The 27,381-nt window shown below is 42.8% G+C and overlaps 1 protein-coding gene across 1 annotated transcript in view; it reads right to left on the bottom strand.

Moving 5' to 3' along the window:
- Positions 1-27,157, bottom strand: part of CD226 (CD226 molecule) — a 69,816-nt gene extending 42,659 nt beyond the window's left edge. The window contains exons 1-2 of the mRNA XM_075316065.1: positions 27,080-27,157; positions 26,652-26,984 (exon numbers count right to left, since the gene is read on the bottom strand). Coding sequence (XP_075172180.1) covers positions 26,652-26,984; positions 27,080-27,122 — 376 coding nt within the window. The 5' untranslated portion in view covers positions 27,123-27,157. The remainder of the gene's footprint in view (positions 1-26,651; positions 26,985-27,079) is intronic.
- Between the last annotated feature and the right edge of the window lie 224 nt (positions 27,158-27,381).

Raw genomic sequence — 27,381 nt, forward strand, 5'->3', positions numbered from 1 at the left:
GGTCACTGCAGGGCATGACAAGTGCTGCTGTCAGCGAGGTACATTACCTGCGCTGATCTTCTGCACTGCTGACAGCACCTGTCACTGACTTCAATGACCGCCGCCTTCACAGCCAAGTATCGCGAGCAGCCCGTGACGTCACCGCTAGTCAGTCTCGGGTCGGAAGCGAGAGAAGGTGATGTGACAAGCGGCGGCCATGGAGGACAGTGACAGCGCTGAAGTCGGGACTTCATCACCGCAGGTAAGCTGAGCGGGACCATGTGTGCAGAGTGCCAGGTGGGCGGAGCCTAGCGAGGTAATGTGTGCAGAGTGCCAGGTGGGCGGAGCCTAGTGGGACGATGTGTGCAGATTGCCAGGTGGGTGGAGCCTAGTGGGGTAGTGTGTGCAGAGTGCCAGGTGAGCGGAGCCTAGCGGGGTAATGTGTGCAGAGTGCCAGGTGGGCGGAGCCTAGCGGGGTAATGTGTGCAGAGTGCCAGGTGGGCGGAGCCTAGCGGGGTAATGTGTGCAGAGTGCCAGGTGGGCAGAGCCTAGCGGGGAAATGTGTGCAGAGTGCCAGGTGGGCAGAGCCTAGCGGGACCATGTGTGCAGAGTGTCAGGTGGGCGGAGCCTAGCAGGGTAATGTGTGCAGAGTGCCAGGTGGGCGGAGCCTAGCGGGGTAATGTGTGCAGAGTGCCAGGTGGGCGGAGCCTAGTGGGGTAGTGTGTGCAGAGTGCCAGGTGAGCGGAGCCTAGCGGGGTAATGTGTGCAGAGTGCCAGGTGGGCGGAGCCTAGCGGGGTAATGTGTGCAGAGTGCCAGGTGGGCAGAGCCTAGCTGGGAAATGTGTGCAGAGTGCCAGGTGGGCAGAGCCTAGCGGGACCATGTGTGCAGAGTGTCAGGTGGGCGGAGCCTAGCAGGGTAATGTGTGCAGAGTGCCAGGTGGGCGGAGCCTAGCGGGGTAATGTGTGCAGAGTGCCAGGTGGGCGGAGCCTAGCGGGACCATGTGTGCAGAGAGCCAGGTGGGCGGAGCCATGTATGCTGGCGGCGGAGTGCGAAGTGGGTGGAGCCTAGCAGGGTCATGTGGCGCTGAGGACATCAGTGTCGTGGACTGCATGGATGGGGACAGGTGAGAGTGTGTGTGTGTGTGTGTGTGTGTATGTATGTGTACATGCCGCATGCAGGACGGGGCGGAGCGAGCTGAGCGGGGAAGTGTCGGCTTCCAGCACACGTAACTAGGATAAATATTGGGTTACTAACCAAAGCGCTTTGCTTGGATACCCGATAATTATCTTGGTTACCAGCTCTTGGCAGGCTGCCAGCAATGGCTCCTGCACACTGTAGCTGTAAAAAGCCCTGCTTTTTGCTGCTAGAACCGTTCTCAAACATAACTAGAACTATCGAACTTTAGCAAAAAGCTCGAGTTCTAGTTTGATCTAGAACACCCCCCAAAATCACTCAAACCGCGAACTGGAGAACCTCGAACTGCGCTCAACTCTAGTTAAGACATAGTTGCCAACAAGCAATATTGTCAACTCAAAAAGTAAGGAGGACCAGAGTGCAGAAGTAAAAGACGAGGTGATGAACAATGAAGATACAGACCCAACCTGGGAAGGTGCCATGCAGAGCAATGACCACAGTGCAGAGGGGGGTGGACCTGCAGCACTGCAACAGGCAGAAAGAGGCAGTGGGGTGGCCAGAGGGAGAAGGCAGGTGACTGTTCACCCCAACATCCACATGCGGCAAGTTCCCAGGCCAAGGGTTAGATATTCCCCAGTCTTGTGCTTTTTCAAGAAATAGACAATAAAATCATTTGCAACCTGTGGTGTACCAATGTGAGTAGGGGCCTGCCCATTACCAGCATGCTCAGGCATATGTCATCAAAGCAGCTGACTAGATGGACTGAAAGCCATGATTCAAAATTAGTGTCTGCAGGTGACGCCAGTGCCTCCTTCCCCTGTGCTACATGCTTGCCAATCTCCCGCCCTCCACCTGTCGTTGCACATTCGCAAGCACCATAAGCAACGTTTGCCGATTCTTTGTCCCATGGCAACGTTCAGCTGTCCTTATCCCAGGACTTGGAACACAAATGTAAATACCCAGCCACAAACCCAACCACAGGCCCAAACACTACATTGACACATTTCCAGACTGCTTTCCCTGGGAATGTTGCCATTTTAGGTTTGTGAACATTGTGGCTTTCTGGAACCTTATGGCGGCGGACCCTATTTTTCCAGTTGTGAAACTCCCTACCTTACACTAGCACGTGTCACATAACATCACCCATGCCCTGACCAGCGCAGTTACTGGGAAGGTCCACTCATAGACACGTGCTTGGGGCCTGGAACACTACATTTCCCTGACAGTACACTGTCTCCTCCACCTCCTGCACCCCCTCCTCCACCATCTCCAAATTGACATCTTAGAACATGTCATCCATATCAGTCACAAGCAGGAAGCACTGCAGCATTGCCTCTGTGAAGCAGCAATAGGCTCTGCTGAAACAAATCTGTTTAGGTGGTAAACCGCACACTGCCACAGAGTTGTTGAAAGCTATAACACACCACACACATCTGTGGCTCTTGCCGCTGAACTTAAAACCAGTCATGGTTGTGTGTGATAATGACTATAACCTGGTGGCGGCTCTGAAGCTTGGAAAGCTTGCACATGTACTATGTGTGGCCCATGGGCACCACTTAGTGGTTCTGTGCTTTCTGAAAAATATCAAAAATAGCAACAAGAAGAGGAGATAAAAACTCCCCCAAAAATGTATTATAAAATGTACTCACAGCAAAAAAGGGCAACCAGTCCAGTTAACCCAAGCCAACACATCTAATGCACAAACAGGATGCAGACAAGCCTCTCAACATGATGGACACTTCACAGGTGCAAGGTAAATTGCACACTAGTGGCGCACATAGGGCACTGTTCACACTTGTATGCGCATGGTGTCCAGCCAGCAACCTATTACCACGCCCTTACTATTAGATTAGGCGGGTTACTCGGACACTACTCACTGCAGCACGTAAGGGACAGAAATTCCACTATGCACGGCCGTATTAAGAGGCCCGGCTGCACCCCGCATAATCAAAGTGCAAAAAAATACATGTAAAATATATCTGTGCTTCCTGAAAACCTAACGAGATATGCCCGAGCTATTTGTGAAGGTAAGTCGCATGTGCGCACATTTCTGCAAGTCAGCTACAGATGTCACTGGTCTGACAGTGCAGCAGCAGCGCTTTCAAGTGCCAGCTCACCAACTAGTGTAGGATGTGCCCACATTCTGAAGTTTCACATTACACATGTTGGTAAGGATTTGTGAGCAGCAGAGGGCAGTAGTTGAATAACAGCTACAATATGCTTGTCGATATTGCTGTCAGCCAGCGCAAATAAGAATAGATGAGTGGCCAAGGATGTCTGACATTTGTGAGGGTCTACAAAACTTTAAGGGATCAATCAAGATGGTGAGCTACGATGATGCCATAATCAATGTAACCATCATGCTTCTATGTCTACTCAAACACTTGTTGCTCATGATTAAAGAGGAAGCTTTGTGCGTGGACCAGGTGTCGATGAAAGAAGAAAGTACACAAGATGATGCTGCCAAATCCCAGCCTCATTTCATCTTCTCAGAACAAATTGGATGATACTGAGGAGGAGGTGGAGAAGGAACAGAAGATGGTTGACTGCTTTAAAGAGGGTACTACCCACAAGCTTCATCCCATATGTTCAGCGTGGTTGGGCTTAACAGGAGGAGAGGGAGGAGGAGGAGGAGATGGAGAGTCATCTTCTTGGTGGGGACAGGGAAGTCTTGCCTGTTGGGAGTCCAGCATACATGGCTGATTTTACTGTATGTCCCACTGCCTTTCCTGTGACACTCATTTTAAATGCATTTTGGCCAACACTGATTAATGGTTGTTTCCTCTCTCGACCCACGCATCAAGAATAGCTTATATAGAATCATAAAATCATAGAATTTGATCGACGCTCTCAACAGGGGTGATCAGGTGGGTCTACTCATTAGCCTAGATGCCGGAAAGGCTTTTTATAGGCTGGGGTGGCCATTCATATTTGTGATTATTGAGAAGTTTGGTTCCATGGGACCCTTACTTCAAGCTATACGGGTCCTCTATACTCTTCCAAGTGCAATAGTTAAGCTACCTCATGCCTCTTCATCCTCACTTTCCATTTTGAATGGCTCTAGACAGGGCTGCCCTCTCTCCCCTCTATTGTTTGTACTTGGAATTGAGCCTCTGGTATCCCAGATTCTGGAAATCCCAGATGTTCAGGTATTTCAGGTATGAGGTAGTGAAAATAAACTGTCACTCTTTGCAGACAACATGCTTCGGCCCATCTGTAACCCGCAAATCTCCCTACCAAATCTGCATGCGCTTTTAACTGAATATGAAGAAAAAGTATTTATGAGGGCACCATTCCCCTATAAGGATCCCCTCCAGCACAGAAACTTAGACATGAAAACAAAAAGAGAAAAAGATATGCTGGACAACAGGGATCAATGAAAGCACAATATTTTTATTAAACATACAATACAGAGAGCAAGCAAGAGGAAATTGTTAAAAACAATTAAAAGAGCCAATCAAGGCTGAAACAAATGACATCCGACAAAAACACATAGAATAAAGTGTCCGCACAACCCCCCATAAATCAGCCTTCAAAGGCCAGATTGGAAAACTATGTAATCAGGCATATAACATTACAATGCAGTACTGCAAACCAACAATCTGCAGATAACAGAACAGAGAATCTGGCACCACCCACATGCATAAAGGCATAATACATCCTAGACAAGGCAATAAAGATGGAAAATTGCTAGAAAGGTAAAGAATGGTATATGCTACCAGACAAAGAAGATACTGCAATAAGTGGTGATGGGTCAGGGGGGTTGTGGGAGCCGGGATGCAGCCCCATGCATATCGCCACCGGAAGTGGCTTTCTCAAGGGATAAGAGCGAAAAAGTCAATATAAGTCAATTTAACCGAATACGAACACTATCTGGATATAAAATTATCACCTCAAAAACAGAGGCTCTCTCTCTTAGTTTACCATCAGCCACGGTTCTCTCTCCCTTACAGTCGACAGTTAAATTTGCCTAGAAAAAGCACAGTTTAAAATATTTGGGTATTTACTTGTCACACTCATACGACTCGCTCTACAAACATAATATCCCTGCCTTTTTTGATTAAATAAAATCCTTACTAGCCAAATGGTGGAAACTACACCTCTCCTCCTTTGGTAGGGCAGCTGCCATTAAAATGACTGTTCTTCCAAAATTTCTATATTTGCTAGAGACATTGCAAACAGCAATTCCGAGATTACTAAATCAATAGTTCCAAGGAACTTTAAATAACTGTTTGTGGAGCTATAAGCACCAGTGATTTGCCTGCTCAGTCTTGCTGTTACCGAGGAACATGGGGGGCCTCGTTTTCCTGGACATGTGGAAGTACTATCTGATGATACACTTGAGGCATTTTCCAGCCTGGACAGCCTTGGCTGCCCATAGCAAGTGGGCAGAAATACTGTAGATAAGACTTGGCTGGTTCCGATGCACCCTAGCGTACTCCTATGGTCTGTTTTCAAATTACCAATACTCCCCCTACTCTATTGGGACCCAGGGCCTGTATGAGACATATTTTGGTACTTGCTACAAAGATTTCCCCATTAATATCTCATAAACCTTCATTAGCACCATTTCTCTATATCCAGCATTACAAACCCCCTCCACTGGACAGGTGACTGGACCATGGATCCAGACACAACTCTTCTGTTATGTGGATATAATAGACTCACTCACCAATACAATGCTCCCTTTTCTCACTTTAAGGGAAAGGTTCAAAATCCCTTATATGGCCTATTTTACATATGCCCAGATTAGACATCTTGCCCTGGCATCCATAAAATCTAATATTTTCTGAAAACATTTTGTTTGAGTGTCTTTGCAGACAGGGTGACTCAACAAGGGGCTTAATTTCTGATATATACAGCATACTTGCCTCACACAAAGGAAAAAGGTATATCCAGCAATCAAGTCCAGAGATTTAAAAATTAAAAAATTTATTGTAACAAAAGTTAACAAGTCCATCATGTAAAATAGATAGCCATAGTGTGGAATCTTTTTTCCTCCATGTTCCAAGCCTTGCCAACTTCCTTTGTCCCTGCACAGTCCGATTAATGTGGTCTTCTGGATTAGGTGAGCTGGATATAATCCTTTTTCTTTTTCCTTTATCTCAGGCCCCCTTCACACGTCTGTTAAAATCACGCACGTGTTTCACGGTCCGTTTTTCATGTCCGTTGTCCGTTTTTTCATCCGTATTCTTGTTCCGTGTAACATCCGTGTTGTCTCCGTATGTCCGTATGATTCATCCGTTTGTCCGTTTTTAGAGTCCGTGTGTGATCCGTGTCACTAGCGTTTGCCATCCGTTTTTCAAGAACGTTTTTCTGTGGATTGTCATCACATTAATGATTCAATGTGTTGATGCTGGTGTTAATTAACATTTTCCAACTTAATGAGCCACTAATCCGGATTTGTTTTTTTTGGTGTGCTTCCATACTGGGTCTTGTTGAGTTTTTCAAGCACTAAACCAAAAACAAGCTGAACAAACGCTCAAATGAAGCCTCACACTCCTTCCTTAATGCCTGCAGGCTGCAAAATGACATTAAATACAGCTCAAAGTAAATTGAAGACACCTGGCAATAAAGAGATACATTAATTACAAGCAAAGTTGAAAAAACGGACACGGACCACACGTAGATGCATCCGTGTCACGTACGTGTTTTCACGCACCCATAGACTATCATTGGATGCGCGTGTGCGTGTTCCGTGCCAAAAACGGACAAGCATCCGTGAGGCACGGATACACATACGTGTCACGCACACGGACATACGGAGCGTATGGAAAAACGTACGTGTATACACAGACATTGAATAACAATGGTCCACGTTTGTCCGTGTCTCTGGTACATACGGACACGGACCAAACACGCACGTGTTTCACGGACGTGTGAAGGGGGCCTCACACAAAGTAGACAAACATTCACATGTTTAAATGGGAATCATATTTGAGAAGGGACATTCTACCGTCCCTATGCCAGGTGATATGGCTAAAGGCAGCAAAAACCTCATTATGTATTACCCAAAAATAAAATAAATATAAAATCTTAATGCATTGATACCACTCACCAGAAGTCCTGCAGAAACTCTTTCCTACCCTAACTGATCAATGCTGGAGATGTATGAAGGAAGTGAGGACATTATCGCACATATTTTGGGACTGTTAGATAGTTGCCCGCTTGTAGAATAAGGTTGGCAATTTGATCAATTTAGTGGTGGGGAGAAGGGTGTGGTTGGATCCGCTTAACTTCCTGTTTAATTTCCTCCAGCAGGGGCTCAGTAAAAACTCGGCCAGGCTGGTGAGGCACATAGTGACTTTAGCAAGATGTCTTATTGCGTCACATTGGAAAAAGGCCTTGGCCCCTACGTTTCGCGATCTACAAACTAAAATAACAGAGAGAAGACGAATAGAATACCTAATTACTTGTATCAACAACCAATTGGACTTATTTTAGCGCATTTGTGCGCCATTGGACCTTTATCTAACTGAATTAAGGGAATAGAGGACCTGAGAAGTGATCTCTTTTCCTCATACTCTGTTATGATTACTCTGCGTCTTCAGCTAAAGCTGGAATCAGACATAGCGACAGTGACAACGACGTTGCTGTTACGTCACCATTTTCTGTGATGCAACAGCGACCTTGTAAGTCGCTATTCTGATCGCTGCTTAGCTGTCAAACACAGCAGAAGCAGCAGCGCTGTGCTACATGTGCAGAGAGCAGGGAGCCGCGCACACTGCTTAGCGCTGGCTCCCTGCACTCCTAGCTACAGTACACATCGGGTTAATTACCCGATGTGTGCTGCAGCTACATGTGCAGAGAGCAGGGAGCCGGCACTGGCAGCGAGAGCGGCGGACGCTGGTAACGAAGGTAAATATCGGGTAACCAGGGAAAGGTCTTCCCTTGGTTACCCGATGTTTACCCTGGTTACAGCTTACCGCAGCTGCCAGACGCCGGCTCCTGCTCCCTGCTCGCTTCATTTCGTCGCTCTCTCGCTGTCACACACAGCGATGTGTGCGTCACAGCGGGAGAGCGACGACCAAAAAATGAAGCTGGACATTCAGCAACGACCGGCGACCTCACAGCAGGGGCCACGTCGGTGCTGGATGTCACACACAGCGACAGCAACGGGACGTCGCTGCAAACGTCACAGAAAATGGTGATGTAGCAGCGACGTCGTTGTCGTCGTCGCTGTGTGTGACGCCACCCTAAGTCTTATCTTCCCTCCTGTTTCTCCCCTGATGTATGTGTGTTGTCTTAGTACAATTTGTTTATTTGTTTACCCTGTCTGGAAAAAAAAAAATCAATAAATAAACAGCTTATATATACAGAATATATATATATATATATATATATATATATATATATATACTCTGAAAGAACTATAAACTGTAACTATAAACTGTTCATTAACTATATATATATATATATATATATATATATATATATATATATATATATATATATATATATATAGATAGATATAGATATATATCAGTGTATATATGTACATTTATCAGTGTATATATATATATGTATATATGTATATATGTATGTATATATATATATATATATATATATATATATATATATATATATCGCCAGCTATAATGTCATGATTACTTTGGGATAGCAGGGAACTGGGGCTTCTAAGCTGTCCCTCAAGCTAGGGGACTCTATCCCTAACCTAAGAGGGATACTCCTAATTGTGGAGAGGCCTGAGTCTCCTTCCTGGCCCTGATCTTGGCCAGTCCTAATTTAATTCCCCCTCCGCACAGGGTGGGATGGGACAGGAATGTGTTGAAACCACAGAGAAAGACAGACAAGGGAGAAACCAAAACTTTGTCACACAGCATGCATACACACAAGATAAGACAATAAGAGATTCAGGAGAAAAACAAGAGCAAGAAGGAAGTACAAAACAACCAAGGTACACTTCACAACTGCAAAAAGCATATCGAATCACAACTTTCACCATAGAGAGTCTGGGACACCACACCTCACAAAACCAACACGGAATAAACTATAGCTTGCATAGGTAGAAGGATTCTAACAGTATAAATTGAAGAGGAGCAGAGGTGATCGGTCTCCCCACAACATGTGATTAAAGGAGCAAGCAGGCTACCAGAGATTAACTCTTGCCTGCCTATGAATCATCACACAGCAGGTCGACGACCAAATCTACCTGTATTGATCCCAGACACCAGAGAAACCATTGGGCAGCATGTCAGAATCTGCAATCTGAGTGCAACGTCACTATTACAGTTGCTGAAGTTCATGCTAAACTTTGCATGACACCTGCATGACATTTGCATAGTTAGTACTTAGTAGCACCTCCTATGGCAAATTTCACAGCTTGTAAACACTTTTTGTAGCCAGCCACGAGTCTTTCAGATCTTGTTTGAGGGATTTTCATTCATTGTTCCTTGGAAAATCTTTCAGTTCTCAGAAATTCCTCGGTCGTTTTGTATGCACTGGTCTTTTGAAGTCTAGCTAAAGAGTTTCAATGATGCTCAGATATTCAGTTAACTGTAACTCAACCCCAAAAGCATGACTGATCTATTCCCGTGCTTAATAATTGGTGAGATATTCTTTTCCTGAAATTCTGTGACCTTTTTTCTCCCCACATGCCTTTGATCATTATGGTCAAAGAGTTCTATTTTAACCTCATTGGTCTACAGAACTTGTTTCCAAAATGCATTGTTTAGTTGTCCTATTGCATACGTCTAATGATGAATTTTATAGTGAAGACATAGGAGACGTTTTCTTCTGATGACTCTTCCATGAAGGCCATGTCTCTGAACCATAGAGCAATGTACCATATCTCCAGAGTTTGCAAAAATATTCCAGAAGGTCTTATGGAGTCAAGAGGGGTTTCTGATTTGTCCTTTTAGCAATCCTACAAGCAGCTCTCAGTCATTTTCCTTGGTCTTCCAAACGGTATCTTAACCTCTACTGTTTGTGTTAGAAGCCATCTTTTTAATTATATTTCAAACTGAGATAAAGGACAACTTGAAAATGCTTTGCTATCTACTTACAGCATTATCCTGCTTTGAAGGCCTCCACCATTTTCATTTTCAGAGTAAAGAGTAGGCAGTTTCTTAGAAGAACCCATGGCTGCTGGTTTTTGGCACATGGTTAGAGTAGACTGGGTTTTTATCAAGCTGTGAAATTTACATCACCTGGCCTTTCCTAACGATGATAGAGAACAAGCCCTAAACTTAATAGGCTGATGAAGATCTGAAACCTTGATCAAAGTTTACTGAGGTCACAAATCTCCAAACTTTTGTGTTGGCAAATTTTCGTAATAATTAAAATGTAAAAGATGAAAGTTTTTTAGAGATCTCTTAATCTTGCAGTTAACTGTTCAAAAAACAGTAATTTGGACTGTGGTGCCCTATACTATTGCATGCCACTGTATTTAAAATTTTAATTCTACATCATTCACTGCATTTGACTTCATGGGTGTTTTCCAAAGATTAAATCAATATGTTACCTGTAGATTAACTCCCAGATAGGTGTAATTTCCAAAACTTGGTCATTTGAGAGGGTCCCTGCTGTTCTGACACTTAGGCTGGCGTCACACGGTACGATCGATCGTGCGATCGCACGAGCGATCGTACCCTCCCCCGTCATTTGTGCGTCACGGGCAATTTGTTGCCCGTGGCGCACAAAGTTGGTAACCCCCTGTCACACGCACTTACCTCCTGGATGATGTCACTGTGGGTGGCGAACATCCTCTTCCTGAAGGGGGAGGGACGTTTGGCGTCACAGCGACGTCACACAGCGGCCGGCCAATAGAAGCGGAAGGGCAGAGATGAGCGGGACATAACATTCCGCCCACCTGCTTCCTTCCGCATTGCCGGTGGGACACACGTAAGCTGTGTTCATCGTTCCCGGGGTGTCACATGGAGCGATGTGTGCTGTCTTGGGAACAATGAGCAACCGGAGCACAGAAGGAGGACCGACATTTTGAAAATGAACGACATGTCAACGAGCAATGATAAGGTCAGTATTTTTGCTCGTTCACAGTCGTTCGGAGGTGTCACACAGTACGATATGTCTAATGATGCCAGATGTGCATCACTAATGATGTGACCCCGACGACATATCACCCGATATATCGTACCGTGTGACGCCGGCCTTAGGGTATCTGCAAATGAAGTCCACAAACTATTCTAGGAAAATTTGTGGTCCAAAAAGCAAATAGTGATTCTTCCATCCTGAGTCCTGCAGTGTGGCCAAACAATATTGTACAGACACAATAGGAATATTGCCACACTCAAGAGAAATTGTGTATCATACTATGGGGTTTCTTTTACCTATTCCCTTTGTGAAAGTTGAAAATCTAGGATTAAAACATTTTAGTGTTAACATACAATTGTTTTTTTTCTTCAACAGCCAATAGTATAAAACTTTATGACACACCTGCAGTTTTAATATGCACACTTCACCCTTAGATGAATTCATTGAGGGGAGCAGTTTGTAAAATGTGGTCTATTGTGGGGGATTTCTGCAGTTCTGGCATCTCAGGGTTCTGCCTATGTGACATGGCATCCCCAAACTATTCCAACTAAATCTGAACTCTAATATGACATGTCTTTCTTTCTTTCCTCTGTACTATGCCTCAAAAGTAGTTTTTGACAATGTATGAGGTATTGGCAAACTCAAGAGAAATTGATCAACACATTGTATGGTCCAATACCTTAAGTTCCCTTGTGAAAATGAACAATTTGGGGCTAAAGCAACAATCTAGATATATTCCTTGAGGGGTCTAATTTCCAAAATTGGGTCACTTGAAGGGGCTTCTACTGTTTAGGCACATCAGGGGCTCTCCATATGCGACATGGCATCCGCTAACAATTACAGCCAATTTTACGTTCAAAAAGTCAAATGGCGCTCTTTCCCTTCAGAGTCCTGCTGTGCACTTAAACAGTAGTTTCCAACCACATATGGGGTGCTAACGTACTCAGGAGAAATTTTCCAACAAATTGTATGGTGACTTTTGTCCTGCTGCCTTTGTTACAATGAAAGACTTGGGATTAAAGCAACATTTCTGCGGTAAAATTGATTTTTTCTTTTCATTTTGCCGGCTCAACATTATAAAATTATTTGAAGCAAATGGTGATCCAAGGTGGTCACCATTTATCTAGATAAATTCCTTGAGGGGTCTAGTTTACAAAATGAGGTCACTTGTGGGGGTGTCCACTGCTTTGGCACATCAGGGGATCTCTAAATGCAACAAGGCGTCTGCTAACAATTCCAGCAACTTTTGCATTCAAAAAGTCAAATGGTGCGCCTTCCCTTCAGAGTTCTGCCATGTGCCTAAACAGTAGTTTTCCAGCACATATGGGGTAATGACACAGTCAGAATAATTTGCATAACAACTTGTATGGTGCATTTTCTCCTGTTCCGCTTGTGAAAGTGAAAGATCTATGGTTAAAGCAACATTTTTGTGGTAAAAATGTATTTTTTTCATTTTCACAAATTTATGTTATAAAATTCTGTGAGGAACCTGGGAGCAACCTGAGGGTTTCAAGGTGCTCACCAAACATCTAAAAATATTTCTTGAGGGTTTTAGTTTTCAAAATGGGGTCAATTGTGGAGAGCTCCTACTTTTTAGGCACATCAGGGGCTCCGAAAATACGACAGTGTCCACTATCTATTCCAGACAACTTTGTGCTCTAAAATTCAAATAGTGCTCCTTCCCTTCCAAGCCTAAACAGTAGATTGCCATCACATACTCTGGAGAATTTGCACAACAAATTGTTTGGTGAATTTTCTCTTGTTACCCTTGTGCAAATTTAATATTTGGGGCTAAAGTAGCATTTTTGTGGAAAAAAGTTAAATTTATTTTTTTTTCCTTCCACATTGCCTTAGTTCCTGTGAAGCACCCAAATGGTTAAAAAACTTTTTGGATGTGGTTTTCAGGCAGTTCAGGGGTGCAGTTTTTAGAATGGTATAACTTTTGGGTATTTTCTGTCACCTAGACCTCTCAAAGTCACTTCAAATGTGATGTGGTGCATGAAAAAATGGTTTTGTAATTTTTTGTTGGAAAAATGAGAAGTTGCTGATCAACTTTGAACCCTTTTAACTTACTAACAATTTTTTCTTTTTCAAAAATTGTTCAGATGTAAAGTAGGCATGTGAGAAAGGTTATTTATTAACTAATTTGTGTGACCTCACTCTCTAGTTTAAGGCCATAAAAAGTCAGAGTGTGAAAATTGCTAAATTTTCCAAATTTTCTCCATATTTTCTATATTTTCAAAAATAAACTAAAAAAAAAAATACTAAATTTACCACTATCATGAAATACAATGTGTCACGAAAAAACAGTCTCAAAATCACTGGGATATGTTGAAATGTTCCAGAGTTATTACATCACGAAATGACACTGGTCAGAAGTGAAAAAATTAACCTGGTCAATAATATGGAAACATGCTCGGGGGTGAAGGGGTTAAATACCACTATAACGCATGACAGCGGCAATTAAAAGCTTTACTACATGGGTGTACATTACCTTCAATGGCCATTGACATAATAGTGGGGTGCAGATCAGCTGCCAATGCTACAGGAACCCAAAAAGCAAATGTCAAATTCCCAATAAGCTACAAAACTATTGCATTGCACTGTATTTAGTAGGGGATCAAGCGATCACAGGCTCAAGTCCTTTGAGGAACTAAATAAAAATGTAAAAACAATTAAAAATATTCTGAAATATATAAAGAAACCCCCACCCCCCAAAAAATGTTTAAATCACCCTCCCCTTTTCCAAATGTTAAATAGCAAAATTAAAAAAAAATAAAGATATTTGGTATTGCCACGTGTAAATGTCTGAAATAACAAAAAAAAAATAAAAAAATATTTATTCCATAAGGTAAACATCAAAATGCAATTTTTCAGTTGAAGTAAATCTCCTAAAAAACAAACCCTCACACGTCCATTAATTCAATTGCTGGAAAGGAGAGACGAGATTAATGCCGCGCTGCTGCTGAAGTAATAGACTGTTGATTTTAATCAATTCTTCTTTATTTTATAGGTCTACGCGTTTCAGAGGTCAAAAGCCTCCTACATCAGGACAAAGGAAAAATCAACAATGCATATCCATTGTTGTTTGCTATGACTTATGGGTAGTGATGAGAGGACCAGGACTATAAAAGTCTAGATTCGTGTGAGCTCAAAAGTACCCGAGCACCGGCCCCAGCGTTCTTAGGGAACTCTGGGTAACAATATGGATCCGGCAACATGGGCAAATTTTTAACAAAAGGAAACAAAGAATAAAAGGAAAAAGCCGGTGCGTTAAATCTACCAAGTCTGCCGCGCAGCTGTAATACTGCTTCCGTGCCTCTTACACTAGTTCTGTTTCCGCTCATTATCCTTCATACATATGCTCTGCTTCTCCCACCCACCGACAGTCCCGGCGTCTCTGATTGCAGTCAGACATGCACCCACCCTGTGTGACAGCATGACTGACTGCTTGAAATCACAGACGGTGTCTGTGTCCCTATAGTGTAAAAATAATTAAAAACCATGGCATAGGTTCCCCCCATATTATATCCCACACAGATAGCATAGAGCTAAGATTGAAGCCCCCAACCATGCGCTTTTCTTGGCTGTGTATCAAAATCAGAAGGGCCGCATGTGGCTTTTTAAAAATAATTTAAATAAATCATTTTAACAAAATTGGCGTGTGGGCTCCCCAATTATGATACCCAGCCATGATAAAGCTGACAGCTGGGGACAAGTATTCTCAGGCTGGGGAGGACCCATGGTTATTGGGTCCCCCAGCCTAAAAATAGTAGCCTGCAGCCGCTTAGGATTGTCACATACATTAGATGCGACAATCCTGGAACTTCATCTGGCTCATCCTGATTGCCCTAGTGCGGTGTCAATCGGGGTAATAAAGGGTTAAGGACAACTCACAGCTGCCTCTAAGCCACAGAGATGCAGATTTGGTGCTGACATTTGTGCACCAAATCTGCATATCCTGGCCACAAAAATGCATAATAACACATGCAGTTTTTATGTATTTTTTGCCAGGAGATACAGATTTGGTGAAGGAATATGGTGTATAAGTTTCGGCACCAAATCTTCCTCTCTTGGCAAAAAAAATGAACAAAAACAGTTTTGACACCGTTTCAGTGCAGTTTTCTGCCAGGTGGAGCAAATTTGGTGCTGAAATTTGGTGTAGATATTTCAGCACCAAATTTGCACCTCCTGGCAGAAAAAAATACGGTTTTCTGCCAGGAGATGCAGGTTTGTGAACTCAGTGACCTCACACAAAATGGGAGCACATCTGACTGCAACCAATCAGAGCTGGCTGAATATCAGGGCCATCATCTGCTGTAAAAGATACAGACTCAACTTGCAAATCTGCATAGAAATGATGGAGTCGGCATATGAGGTGAATGCATGTCATACGTGAGTAAAGGGTTAAAATAAGGAAAAAACAAGCAGTGATTGGATGACAGTCACTTATGTCACACAGCAAATGCATAAATGACCTTTGTGCAATTTGGGTCCTATATTTTTATTTTTTTCAATGGTAATAATGGTAATGGTAACAATAGTGCAAATGTGTTTTTTTTATTCATGACTTCATTGCACTTGCAATTTTTGGCCCATTTTTAAAAGATTATATGGTATAATTACCAGTGTCATTGAAAACTACAAATTCACATAAAGTGTAAAGGATGAATATTTTCATAATTATTAAGCTGGAACATGGCTTGGTTTTGTTTTAACCCCTTAATGACTGTGGACAGTAAAATTACGTCCTAAGCGGTCATGGTTTAATCCCCTCTGGCTGCTGAGATTCATGCACACGTCAGCTGATTTGTACAGCTGACATGTGTGCCTCGCAGGGACGAGTCGATCCGTGTTCCACCCGTGCCTGTTAACTCCTTAAATGGCCGATGTGATCCAATGGTTATCATGGTAGCACAGGGTCATGTCATGAGTCCTATAGCTAGCATGAGTAACTTCCTGTTTCACTCGGCTGAGTGCAGCCAGTGACAAGAGGTGAGTATTTCTAATGCACAAGCGATCAGACTGCTGATTGTTATAGTCCCCTAAAGAGACTAGTAAAATAAAAAAAAGTAAAAAAAGTTTTAAAAAATTCAAAAAATAAACAAAACCTAAAAGTTCAAATCTCCCTCCATTTGCCTCATTGAAAATTAAAGGGTTAAATTATATATATATATATATATATATATATATATATATATATACATACATATATATATATATATATATATACAGTCATGGCCAGAAATATTTGGACAGTGACACAAGTTTTGTTATTTTAGCTGTTTACAAAAACATGTTCAGAAATACAATTATATATATATAATATGGGCTGAAAGTGCACACTCCCAGCTGCAATATGAGAGTTTTCACATCCAAATCGGAGAAAGGGTTTAGGAATCACAGCTCTGTAATGCATAGCCTCCTCTTTTTCAAGGGGCCAAAAGTAATTGGACAAGGGACTCTAAGGGCTGCAATTAACTCTGAAGGCGTCTCCCTCGTTAACCTGTAATCAATGAAGTAGTTAAAAGGTCTGTGGTTGATTACAGGTGTGTGGTTTTGCATTTGGAAGCTGTTGCTGTGACCAGACAACATGCGGTCTAATGAACTCTCAATTGAGGTGAAGCAGAACATCCTGAGGCTGAAAAAAAAGAAAAATCCATCAGAGAGATAGCAGACATGCTTGGAGTAGCAAAATCAACAGTCGGGTACATTCTGAGAAAAAAGGAATTGACTGGTAAGCTTGGGAACTCAAAAAGGCCTGGGCGTCCACGGATGACAACAGTGGTGGATGATCGCCGCATACTTTCTTTGGTGAAGAAGAACCTGTTCACAACATCAACTGAAGCCCAGAACACTCTCAGTGAAGTAGGTGTATCTGTCTCTAAGTCAACAGTAAAGAGAAGACTCCATGAAAGTAAATACAAAGGGTTCACATCTAGATGCAAACCATTAATCAATTCCAAAAATAGACAGGCCAGAGTTAAATTTGCTGAAAAACACCTCATGAAGCCAGCTCAGTTCTGGAAAAGTATTCTATAGACAGATGAGACAAAGATCAACCTGTACCAGAATGATGGGAAGAAAAAAGTTTGGAGAAGAAAGGGAACGGCACATGATCCAAGGCACACCACATCCTCTGTAAAACATGGTGGAGGCAACGTGATGGCATGGGCATGCATGGCTTTCAATGGCACTGGGTCACTTGTGTTTATTGATGACATAACAGCAGACAAGAGTAGCCGGATGAATTCTGAAGTGTATCGGGATATACTTTCAGCCCAGATTCAGCCAAATGCCGCAAAGTTGATCGGATGGCGCTTCATAGGACAGATGGACAATGACCCCAAGCATACAGCCAAAGCTACCCAGGAGTTCATGAGTGCAAAAAAGTGGAACATTCTGCAATGGCCAAGTCAATCACCAGATCTTAACCCAATTGAGCATGCATTTCACTTGCTCAAATCCAGACTTAAGACGGAAAGACCCACAAACAAGCAAGACCTGAAGGCTGCGGCTGTAAAGGCCTGGCAAAGCATTAAGAAGGAGGAAACCCAGCGTTTGGTGATGTCCATGGGTTCCAGACTTAAGGCAGTGATTGCCTCCAAAGGATTCGCAACAAAATATTGAAAATAAAAATATTTTGTTTGGGTTTGGTTTATTTGTCCAATTACTTTTGACCTCCTAAAATGTGGAGTGTTTGTAAAGAAATGTGTACAATTCCTACAATTTCTATCAGATATTTTTGTTCAAACCTTCAAATTAAACGTTACAATCTGCACTTGAATTCTGTTGTAGAGGTTTCATTTCAAATCCAATGTGGTGGCATGCAGAGCCCAACTCGCGAAAATTGTGTCACTGTCCAAATATTTCTGGACCTAACTGTACATATATACAGACACATATTTGGTATCGCCACATTAAGAAATGCCTGATCTATCAAAATATAAAATCAATTAATCTGATTAGTAAATGGCTTAGCGGCAAAAAAAATTCAAACGCCAAAATTATGTTTTGGTCGCCACAAACTTTGCGCAAAATGCAATAGCAGGATATCAAATTGTAGCATCTGCGCAAAAATGGTACCATTAAAAATGTCAGCTCGAGACGCAAAAAAATAAGCATCACTGAGCCACAGACCCTAAAAGATGAGAACTCTTTTTTTGGACAAACTTCTGATTTATTTTAACCCCTTAGATAAAAGTAAACCTATACATGTTTGGTGTTTGCAAACTCGTACTGACCTGAGACATCATTCCAACACATCAGTTTTACCATATAGTGAACACAGTAAATAACATATCTCAAAAACAATCATGTAAATACTTTTTTTTCAAATTTTCCGCATTTGGAAATTTTTTTGCTGTTTTCCAGTACACTATATGGTAAAACTTATGATTTCACTTAAAATTACACGTCATCCCACAAAAAATAAGCCCTCAAAAGGGAAGATTGATGGAAAAATAAAAAAGTTACAGCTCTCAGAAGAGGGGGAGCAAAAAAAAAAAATATCTAGAAATGAAAATCGGCTGGGGTGAAGAGGTGTGCAAGATTCCTATGCAATCCAACCAGAGAACTGGTCCATCTGGAATTAGGAGCATATGGAAGTGAACCAAGGCCTAAACCTTGATGTAAAGCTAGCAATCAGACTGGAAATCCAGAGATTTAAATGTCTGCACTTTACAGTTGCTGTAATAATGTCTCTATCCTAAAAATAAAAAATCTTTTGCTTCAATAATATGTAAGGGTGTTGTCCAGAGAAAACAAGTTATCACTAGTGTTGAGCCACCCCCCTAGTGTTCGAGTTTTGTTCGGTTCATCGAACGGCGGCTTAGTTTGGCGAATGTTTGACGAACGTTCGACGAACACCTTCGAACCCCATTGAAAACAATGGCAGGCAAACAAAAACACATACAAACACATTATACATGTACACATACAGTTAATAAACATTGAATATGCAAAAAACCACAGATTTGATACGAGGGGAAATATTTAGTAGAATCATTACTGTCAATCTATAATTCTCTCTCGCTATAGTGGATATAGTACATAAAAACTCCATAAGTACATTCATGAAAAGAATGCGTACAATGAAGTACACACACAAGGAGTGCTATATTCTTCTCCTGTGCGCACGCGCCGCTCCTGGCATTCCCGGGTGCACTCACCCTGCGGCCTCTATTGTGCGGTTGCGCATGCCTGAATGACGTCAATGGGGGATTTCCCCCTAGACATGCGTACACCAGCCTGAGTGCTGCTGGATTGCGTGCACAACGTTCCGGGTGCCGGTTGTGACGTGTGCGCCGAATGAAGAGAAGATGATTCACCTGTGAAGGTCCCAATCACGCACATAACACCTTTCACCACATAGATTTAAACGGACTCTTGCGATTTGCCAGACACCTTCCCTATTCTGCTGAAGAAGCCACCTACGCGATACGCGCGTGCAGGACGGGTCGGCTCTGTTTCATTGTGCCCAGCTTGCAAGACCATCTGACTACTTTTCTATGGGTGAGTCACCACATGCAGGATACCTAATCCTTCACTGCCTTTGTTACCGGCGTCTGATGATTCACTCGTAGCATGCTGCAGTTCATTGAAAGTTTTATACTTATTGCTCACTGAATCTGCGGATGTTTTTCATCACATATAGGACATTTAAATCCTTCATTATTGTACTTATTAATGTTAGATGAACCACCCGCAGATCATTAGCCTACATACTGATGCTTTCCTCTATACTATATTTCACATATGATGGTCTCTCATAATTACCATCTTGTTAATTAATGCTGGACACCTGATTACTCCCCCCTCATAGGAGCCCCCTATAGAAACGTCATTTCATGATTGTTTATACATGTCTTTTTGTAAGCTTGACTTTTTTGTAAATAATAAAGTGACACCTTTGAATATAGCACTCCTTGTGTGTGTACTTCATTGTACGCATTCTTTTCATGAGTTAATAAACATTGTACGCGGTGCTCGTTTGAGCATCTCCGTGTACCGGCGAGATGCTTGAGCACATGCTTGTCTCCCCGTTCCTGCATGTGGGCGCTCTTTACAGAGTCAGCCCACATGCAAGGACTGGATGCCACAGCTGGTGAATAACGGAGATCACCGTTGCTACAGTAACCCGCCTGTCAGATTACTTTAGCAACGTTGGCAGCGGTGACGTCACCGCTTACAACCCACAGTCTCTGCTCACTCACTGAGTGATTAGATTGCACAGGAGCAGCAGCGTCTTCCTCCCATGCAGTGCTGTCTGATGTAGCAGAGCTGCAGTGGTTGAAGGAAAAATAAGACAGAAGACCAGGATCGTGGAGGGGTGAGAGGGAGTAATAAGCATGGAGTCTCTAATTGTGTCTGTGTATTTATTTCTATTAAAGTATTTTTTCTCTGTGTGGTGTATTTTTTTTAACCATTTATTGGAGCTTCTTAATGGCCGGGTGAAACTTGCCTGACATTAAGAATCTCTGGCTTAATACTAGCTAGTAAAACGAAGCTAGTATTAACCCATTATTACCCAGCGAGCCACCCATCACCAGGGCAGCTGGAAGAGTTGGATACAGCACCAGATGATGGCACTTCTATGAAAGCACCATTTTCTTGGGCGGCTGCAGATTGAAATTCTCAGCAGAGGGGCCCAGAAAGCTCGGGCCAACCTGTGCTGCGGATTCCAATCCCCAGCTGCCTAGTTGTACGTGGCTGGACACAAAAATGGGGTGAAGCCCATATCATTTTTATTTTTAATTATTTCATGAAATTCATGAAATAATTAAAAAAAAGGGCTTCCCTATATTTTTAGTTCCCAGCCGCGTACAAACAGGCAGCTGGGGGTTGGGGGCAGCCGTACCTGCCTGCTGTACCTGGCTAGCATACAAAAATATGTCAAAGCACACGTAATTTTTTTGGTGGGCAAAAAACTCCTGCATACATTCCTGGATGGAGTATGCTGACCCTTGTAGTTCTGCAGCTGCTGTCTGCTCTCCTGCATACACTAGTTAATGGAGCAAGCTAAGCCTTGTAGTTCTGCTCCCCCTGTCTCTCCCTCCAGCATACAGTCCTAGATGCAGCATGCTGAGCCTTGTAGTTCTGCAGCTGCTGTCTGCTCTCCTCCATATAGACAGCACACAACAGCTGCAGAACTACAAGGCTCAGCATACTCTATCCAGGATTGTATGCAGGGGTTTTTTTTCGCCCCCCCCAAAAAAATTACGTGAGCTTCAACATGTTTTTGTATGCTAGCCAGGTACAGCAGGAAGCTATGGGCTGCCCCCTACCCCCAGCTGCCTATTTGTACCTGGCTGGGAACCAAAAATATAAGGAAGCCCTTTTTTTTTTTTTTTTTTTTTAATTATTTCATGAATTTCATGAAATAATTAAAAAAAAAAAAAGACGTGGGCTTCGCCCAATGTTTGTGTCCAGCCAGGTACAACTAGGCAGCTGGGGATTGGAATCCGCAGCGCAGGGTGCCCAAGCTTTCTGTGCACCCCTGCTGCAATTTGCACTCCACAGCCGCCCCAGAAAATGGTGCTTTCATAGAAGCGCCATCTTCTGGCGCTGTATCCAACTCTTCCAGTTGCTCTGGTGATGGGTGGCTCGCTGGGTAATAATGGGGTTAGGGCTAGCTGTATATTATCAACTGGCCCTATGTCCGCAATTCATGGTGTCACACCAATATTAGGCATGGCCACCATGAATTTCTAATACAGATAAAAAAACACAACACAGAAAAATATTTTTATTAGAAATAAAACACAACACAATTAGGGACTCCATCTTTATTGAAATAAAGAACCCCCCTCTGCAGTAATCCTGGATCAAGGGTCCCGCGCTGTCCAATCCGGATCCAATATCATCTGATCAGTTTGCTGGAAGGCAAAGCTATCAGATGATGTGTCAGGTTCAAGGGCCTGAATCACATGACACAGCAGCTGATTGTATAAATGGCTTTTATACAATCAGCTGATGCATCAGTTCAAAAAAAAATATATATATAAAAAACTACACACTTCTGTGCAGACTCCTGTCCGACAGCAGCAGCTGATAGTTGATAGGGCGGTAAAAAGCCGACTCACTGCTCGACTTATAGTGTCAGCTGATTCCGTCAGGTGACCGCCTCAGCTGATCATCGCCAGGTCTGAGAGAGAGAAAAGAGTGAGAAAAGAGAGAAAATAGAGAGAGAAAAAAGTGAGAAGAGAGAGAAAAGAGAGAAAAGAGAAGACAGAGAGGGGGAGAGAGAGAAGAGAGGAGAGAGATGAGAGAGAGAAGAGAGAGAGAGAAGAGAGAGAGAGAAGAGAGAGAGGAGAGAAAGAAGAGAGGGGAGAGAGCAATGCAGCCTCATTCCATGAACTGCTTCGATTTTAGAGGTGTGTCCCGCGGCTCACAGCTGATGTCCGGCTCCTCCCCTCAGTGCATAATTAAATAAAATTATAATTATAAATAAATAATAATTATAATTTAAAATTAAAAATAAATTAAATTCTTTACCGGGACTCGAACTCATTAAGTAATTCTCTTTAGACAGTAGCTCTACCCATTGAGCCACTGCCTCTAATAAAAAGCATAGGAAGATTTGGTAATCTTGACCTCTGTATTTCAGTAGAGATATATCACACGCAGGCACTACCTGAGTGAAGTCTCCGGTGACAGCGCGTCTCACGTCAGTTGCTGCGTGGAGCGGACACAGAGCACTCATGTTCTACGGCGCTCCCTGTCAGCTTCATGTAGCAGAGCTGAAAGCGTCGTGTGGATTACTTCGGATCTGGATTGTTGTTTGGGGATTAATAAAGAGGTAAATGAGGTTTTTTTTATCTTTTATTCCAAATAAAGATTTTTCGTTGTGTGTGTTTATTTACTTTCACTTACACGTTAATCATGGAAGGTATCTCGGGGAGACGCCTGCCATGATTAACCCCTTATTACTCCAATTGCCACCGCACCAGGGCAATTCAGGATGAGCCAGGTAGAGTCCCGGGACTGTCGCATCTAATGGATGCGGCAATTCCGGGCGGCTGCTGGGTGATATTGTTAGGGTGGTGGGCTCCCCATAACGTGGCACTCCCCATCCTGGCAATACCAGCCTCCAGCCGTGTGGCTTTATCTTGGCTGGTATCAAAATTGGGGGGAACCGCAGGCTTTTTTTTTTTTAATTATTTATTTTACTGCACGATATATACACGCCCACTGGCGGCTGTGATTGGTTGCAGTCAGACAGCTGTCACTCATTATGGGGGCATGTCTGAATGAAACCAAACATGGGCGCCGGTGGGCGGGGAAAGCAGGGAATACCAGATTGACTAAAGATCGGCAGCCATTTTCAAAAGAGGAAAAGCTGCCGGAGCTTTATGACAGCCGTGCAGCGCCACGCCCGTGATCGGTGAGTAGGAAAAAGAGAGGGGTTGTGCTGGGGACGCAGGACGCATGCAGATACGCAACGTGTGCACATAGCCTTACTGTGAAAAGCCACGCTTTTGGTAATTGAACCATTATCAAATGGTAAAGGCCCCGTCACACACAGAGATAAATCTTTGGCTGATCTGTGGTTGCAGTGAAATCATGAACATATTGTTCCATTTGTACACAGCCACAAACCTGGCACTGATTGTCCACAATTTCACTGCAACCACATATCTGCCACAGATGTATCTCCGTGTGTGACAGGGCTTTTACTCAAACTGCTGAACTTGCAGCAAATTGTTCGAGTTCATCGAACAACTCGAACACCGCCAAAATCACTTGAATTTGAAATTGGCGAACGGTTCAAATCGAACATCACTCAACTCTAGTTATCTAGTATCCATGTGATAGGTGATAACATGCTGATGGATGTGCCACTGTTAAGACCTTTTAAATCTGCAAATAGGGGAATTTTGATTGTGTCATCCACATAGCAGAATAATATACAAATTTGTGGAGTGCAAAACAAGCACTGAAGGAGTTTATATTTGTTCAAACATGAAAAAACTGGTGACGGGAAATTCAGTTTAAAAAAAATATGGGACCCAAGTAGCAAAAACGTTCAGTTATACATTTGTGATGCCCCTGATCTTATCAGGATGTCACAGGGAACTGCACTCCTTTTCCATATGGTGCAGAACTCACCCTCTATGGTTCTGGGATCCTAACTATTGGTATATTGCTTCCATCAGCTTTCAAATCCTAGCCATACCTCACACCACATCCTGTCAGGCACACCAGTGGGTGGTCTAGCTGGAAAAGGGCCACCCGCCTAGGGGTCAAGCAGACTGGTGGGAGGGACATAGTCAGTTGAGTAGTAGCACTCAGAGTGAAGATCTGGGGAAGTTGTAGCTCCCTGGGAGACTTTGGTTAGGTCACAAACGGTGGTCTGGGACCGGAGGAGTTGGAGACCCGGTCGCAGGGTATTGGAGAAGGGTGCTCAGACTTAGTTTTGGAGAATGGTCGGCACCGGAAAATATAGTAACTGGTCCGGTACCGAGCACATCGGGGTATTGGACCCTAGATCAGGGAGTAGCTTCATGCAACCTGATAATTAACCTGTGGAGGATAGTCTCTTTACGAACTTTCCCCAAGAGCTCAGAGATCGAAGGCACCAGCACAACGAGGGGGATAGGGCTTTCTAGCTTATGCGACCCACTGAAATCCCAAGTGTCAATCATCGAGAGCACAGCTCATCTATTTAATTATAGGGAGCGGGACCCAAACAGCTTCAGGCCGAGGGGTCACTTAGAAACGTCTAAACACAAGTGCATGGAGGCAGGCCCAGGACCATTAGCAATACCAACGGGAACGGATTCCCGGACAAGCTCCCCAGAGTGGCAGCGGCAGCCAGAGACTTGGCTTACTGCTGTGCCTGTGTCAGAGTCTACTTAATGGTCGCATCAACATCCACATGGCCTGAGTGAATACGCTGGTCCCCCCGCGTCCTGCCTGCCACAGTCTGCATCACGCTTCCTTACACCTCCACAATCCAGAGTCCTGGGGCCTCCCCTACCCGTGGAGGGAACGTGATCTGGCTGGCTGTCCCACTCCATCTCCCCCAGGTACTCCCATCAGCAGTGGTGGTACTCCCCTTACCACGACCCACTGTTGGCATCAAGAACACTAATCCCTTATAAATAGTCCCCTTTTATTTTCGAGTGGCCGCAAGCCCCCGGGTCCAGAGACCCTTGAGCCACAGCAACCCCAGATTCGAGCAGTCCGACTGCTGCAGGGGCGGTACACATTTGTTGTGTGGCATGTGACTATCATCCAATCACTGCTTGTTATATGCTTATTTTAACCTCTTACCGGCATATAATGTACATTTACTTCATATGCCGGCTCCCTGATTTTGATGCAGGTTCCCAGCAGATGATGGCTGTTATATTCAGTCATCATTTGATGCTAAGAGTCGGGTGTGTAGCAGATCTTAGCTCACTGCTGTTAACCTTTTAAATGCTACTGTCAATCTCTGGCATTGACATTTATTGCCTGCTGGCATGGAGGCACATCATTTTATTTGACATTAGGTGACACAATCCCTGGGTGCTGATGATGGGAGGAGTCTGCTGAAGATCTTTTGACCTGTCGTGATGGTATCCCTCATGACAGCTAGCATGTAGTTTGCATTCATAGGAGACCATGATATTTGAAGTACGGCCACGTATAGTATATACGATTTAAAAAAAATAAAATAGGAAACAAAAATTAAAAACATAAAAATTTAAATCCTCCAACTCTCTCCAACTAAAAATAAAAAATAATAAAAAAACTGCACATATTTGATATCCCTACATTCATAAAAGTCTAATCTATAAAAAAAATAATTGAGCTTACGAGTAAATGGTGTAACGACAAAAAAATTTAGCTCCAAAATTATTTTTTTTTTCCCCTGCAACACTTGCACAGAAATCAAGATAAAAAAATTGTGTATACCTCAAAATATTAATATAAATGTTGGGTCAGTGTACAAAAACAAGCCCTCACACAACCCCATTGACCAAAGATTGAAAATGTTACGGGTCTCAGAAATGGTGATATAAGCAATTTTTTTTTTTATTTCTACAAATATCTAAAAAAAATGTCACGGCCAAAATAAAAAAAATTATGTTCGGTATCATCGTATTCATATTGACCTGGAGAAGCATATTGCTGAGTAATTTTTACAATATAGCGAACACTATAAATAAAAAACCTCAAAACCAGTATTGCACTTTTTTTGCAATTTCGCCGTACTTGGACTTTCCTTTCAGGTTTCCAAAACATTGCATGATCAAATGAATGGATTCACATAAACGTACAACTCACACTGCAAAAAATAAGCCCTAATATGGATATGTGCGCAAAAAAAAAAAATGGAAAAGAAGAAAAACACGAAAAATGCAAAAATAGAAAATAGCCATGTCGTTAAGTGGTTAGAATGGAACAAAACAGCTCCATATACAAGGCAGCATAAAGTAAAAAAACGTAAATGTACAGTAAGGGAACATTCATTTTAGGCTGTAGTTTTATACTGTATAACCAATTGCAGAGTATTATACAAAGCCAATCTTACCTGCTTGTACTGATATTATTTTTTTTAGTATTCCGGTTGGATACACAACCACGTAACATGCATAGAGCCCAATGTCTGCATCTGATGCTTCTCTCATTGTTATGGATAGATCTGATGAGGAATTTTCAAGTACAAATGACAGTCTACTCATGTATTTTGGTGAAATAAATTTCCCATAACTTTTGTGGACAGAACATATTGTTTCCTCAACCGATCCATTGACCTTAGACCAATGCAACTGCGTGATGGTACCATTGCCTGAATACTTGCAGTCCAAAGTTATTGTCCTTCTGAGTATTATTGTGGTATCTACCATTTCTTCAAGATGAACAACTAGAAAAAATACAAAATATCTTGAACTTTTACTGTACCATTATTAATATTCAGAAATGTAGTAAAATGGGAAAACTGAATAAATAAAATCTTACTTTTAATCGTGTGCAGAAGAAGCATACCAAATATTATTTTCATCTTCTCAAGTCAGGGACCTTTACACTTCTAAGAAAGAGGAAAATACAGACAGCTTCTGACTTGAGCTTTGCAACATCATTTCCTTTACTGGCCTCCAGAATGAATAAGACACAAGACAGCCTGTCTGAGGGCGAAGCTGAGATGTGTTCTTAAAAATTGCTCCCTTTAGTCTTAGAAGACTCGTGGTGCTTCGGAAATTAAACTCACGACAAAGCACAGCTTTGGATTAAAACAACAATTTTAACATAATTTCCAAATT

Source organism: Anomaloglossus baeobatrachus, chromosome 6 (genome assembly GCF_048569485.1).
Source record: "Anomaloglossus baeobatrachus isolate aAnoBae1 chromosome 6, aAnoBae1.hap1, whole genome shotgun sequence".
NCBI classification, from domain to species: domain Eukaryota; kingdom Metazoa; phylum Chordata; class Amphibia; order Anura; family Aromobatidae; genus Anomaloglossus; species Anomaloglossus baeobatrachus.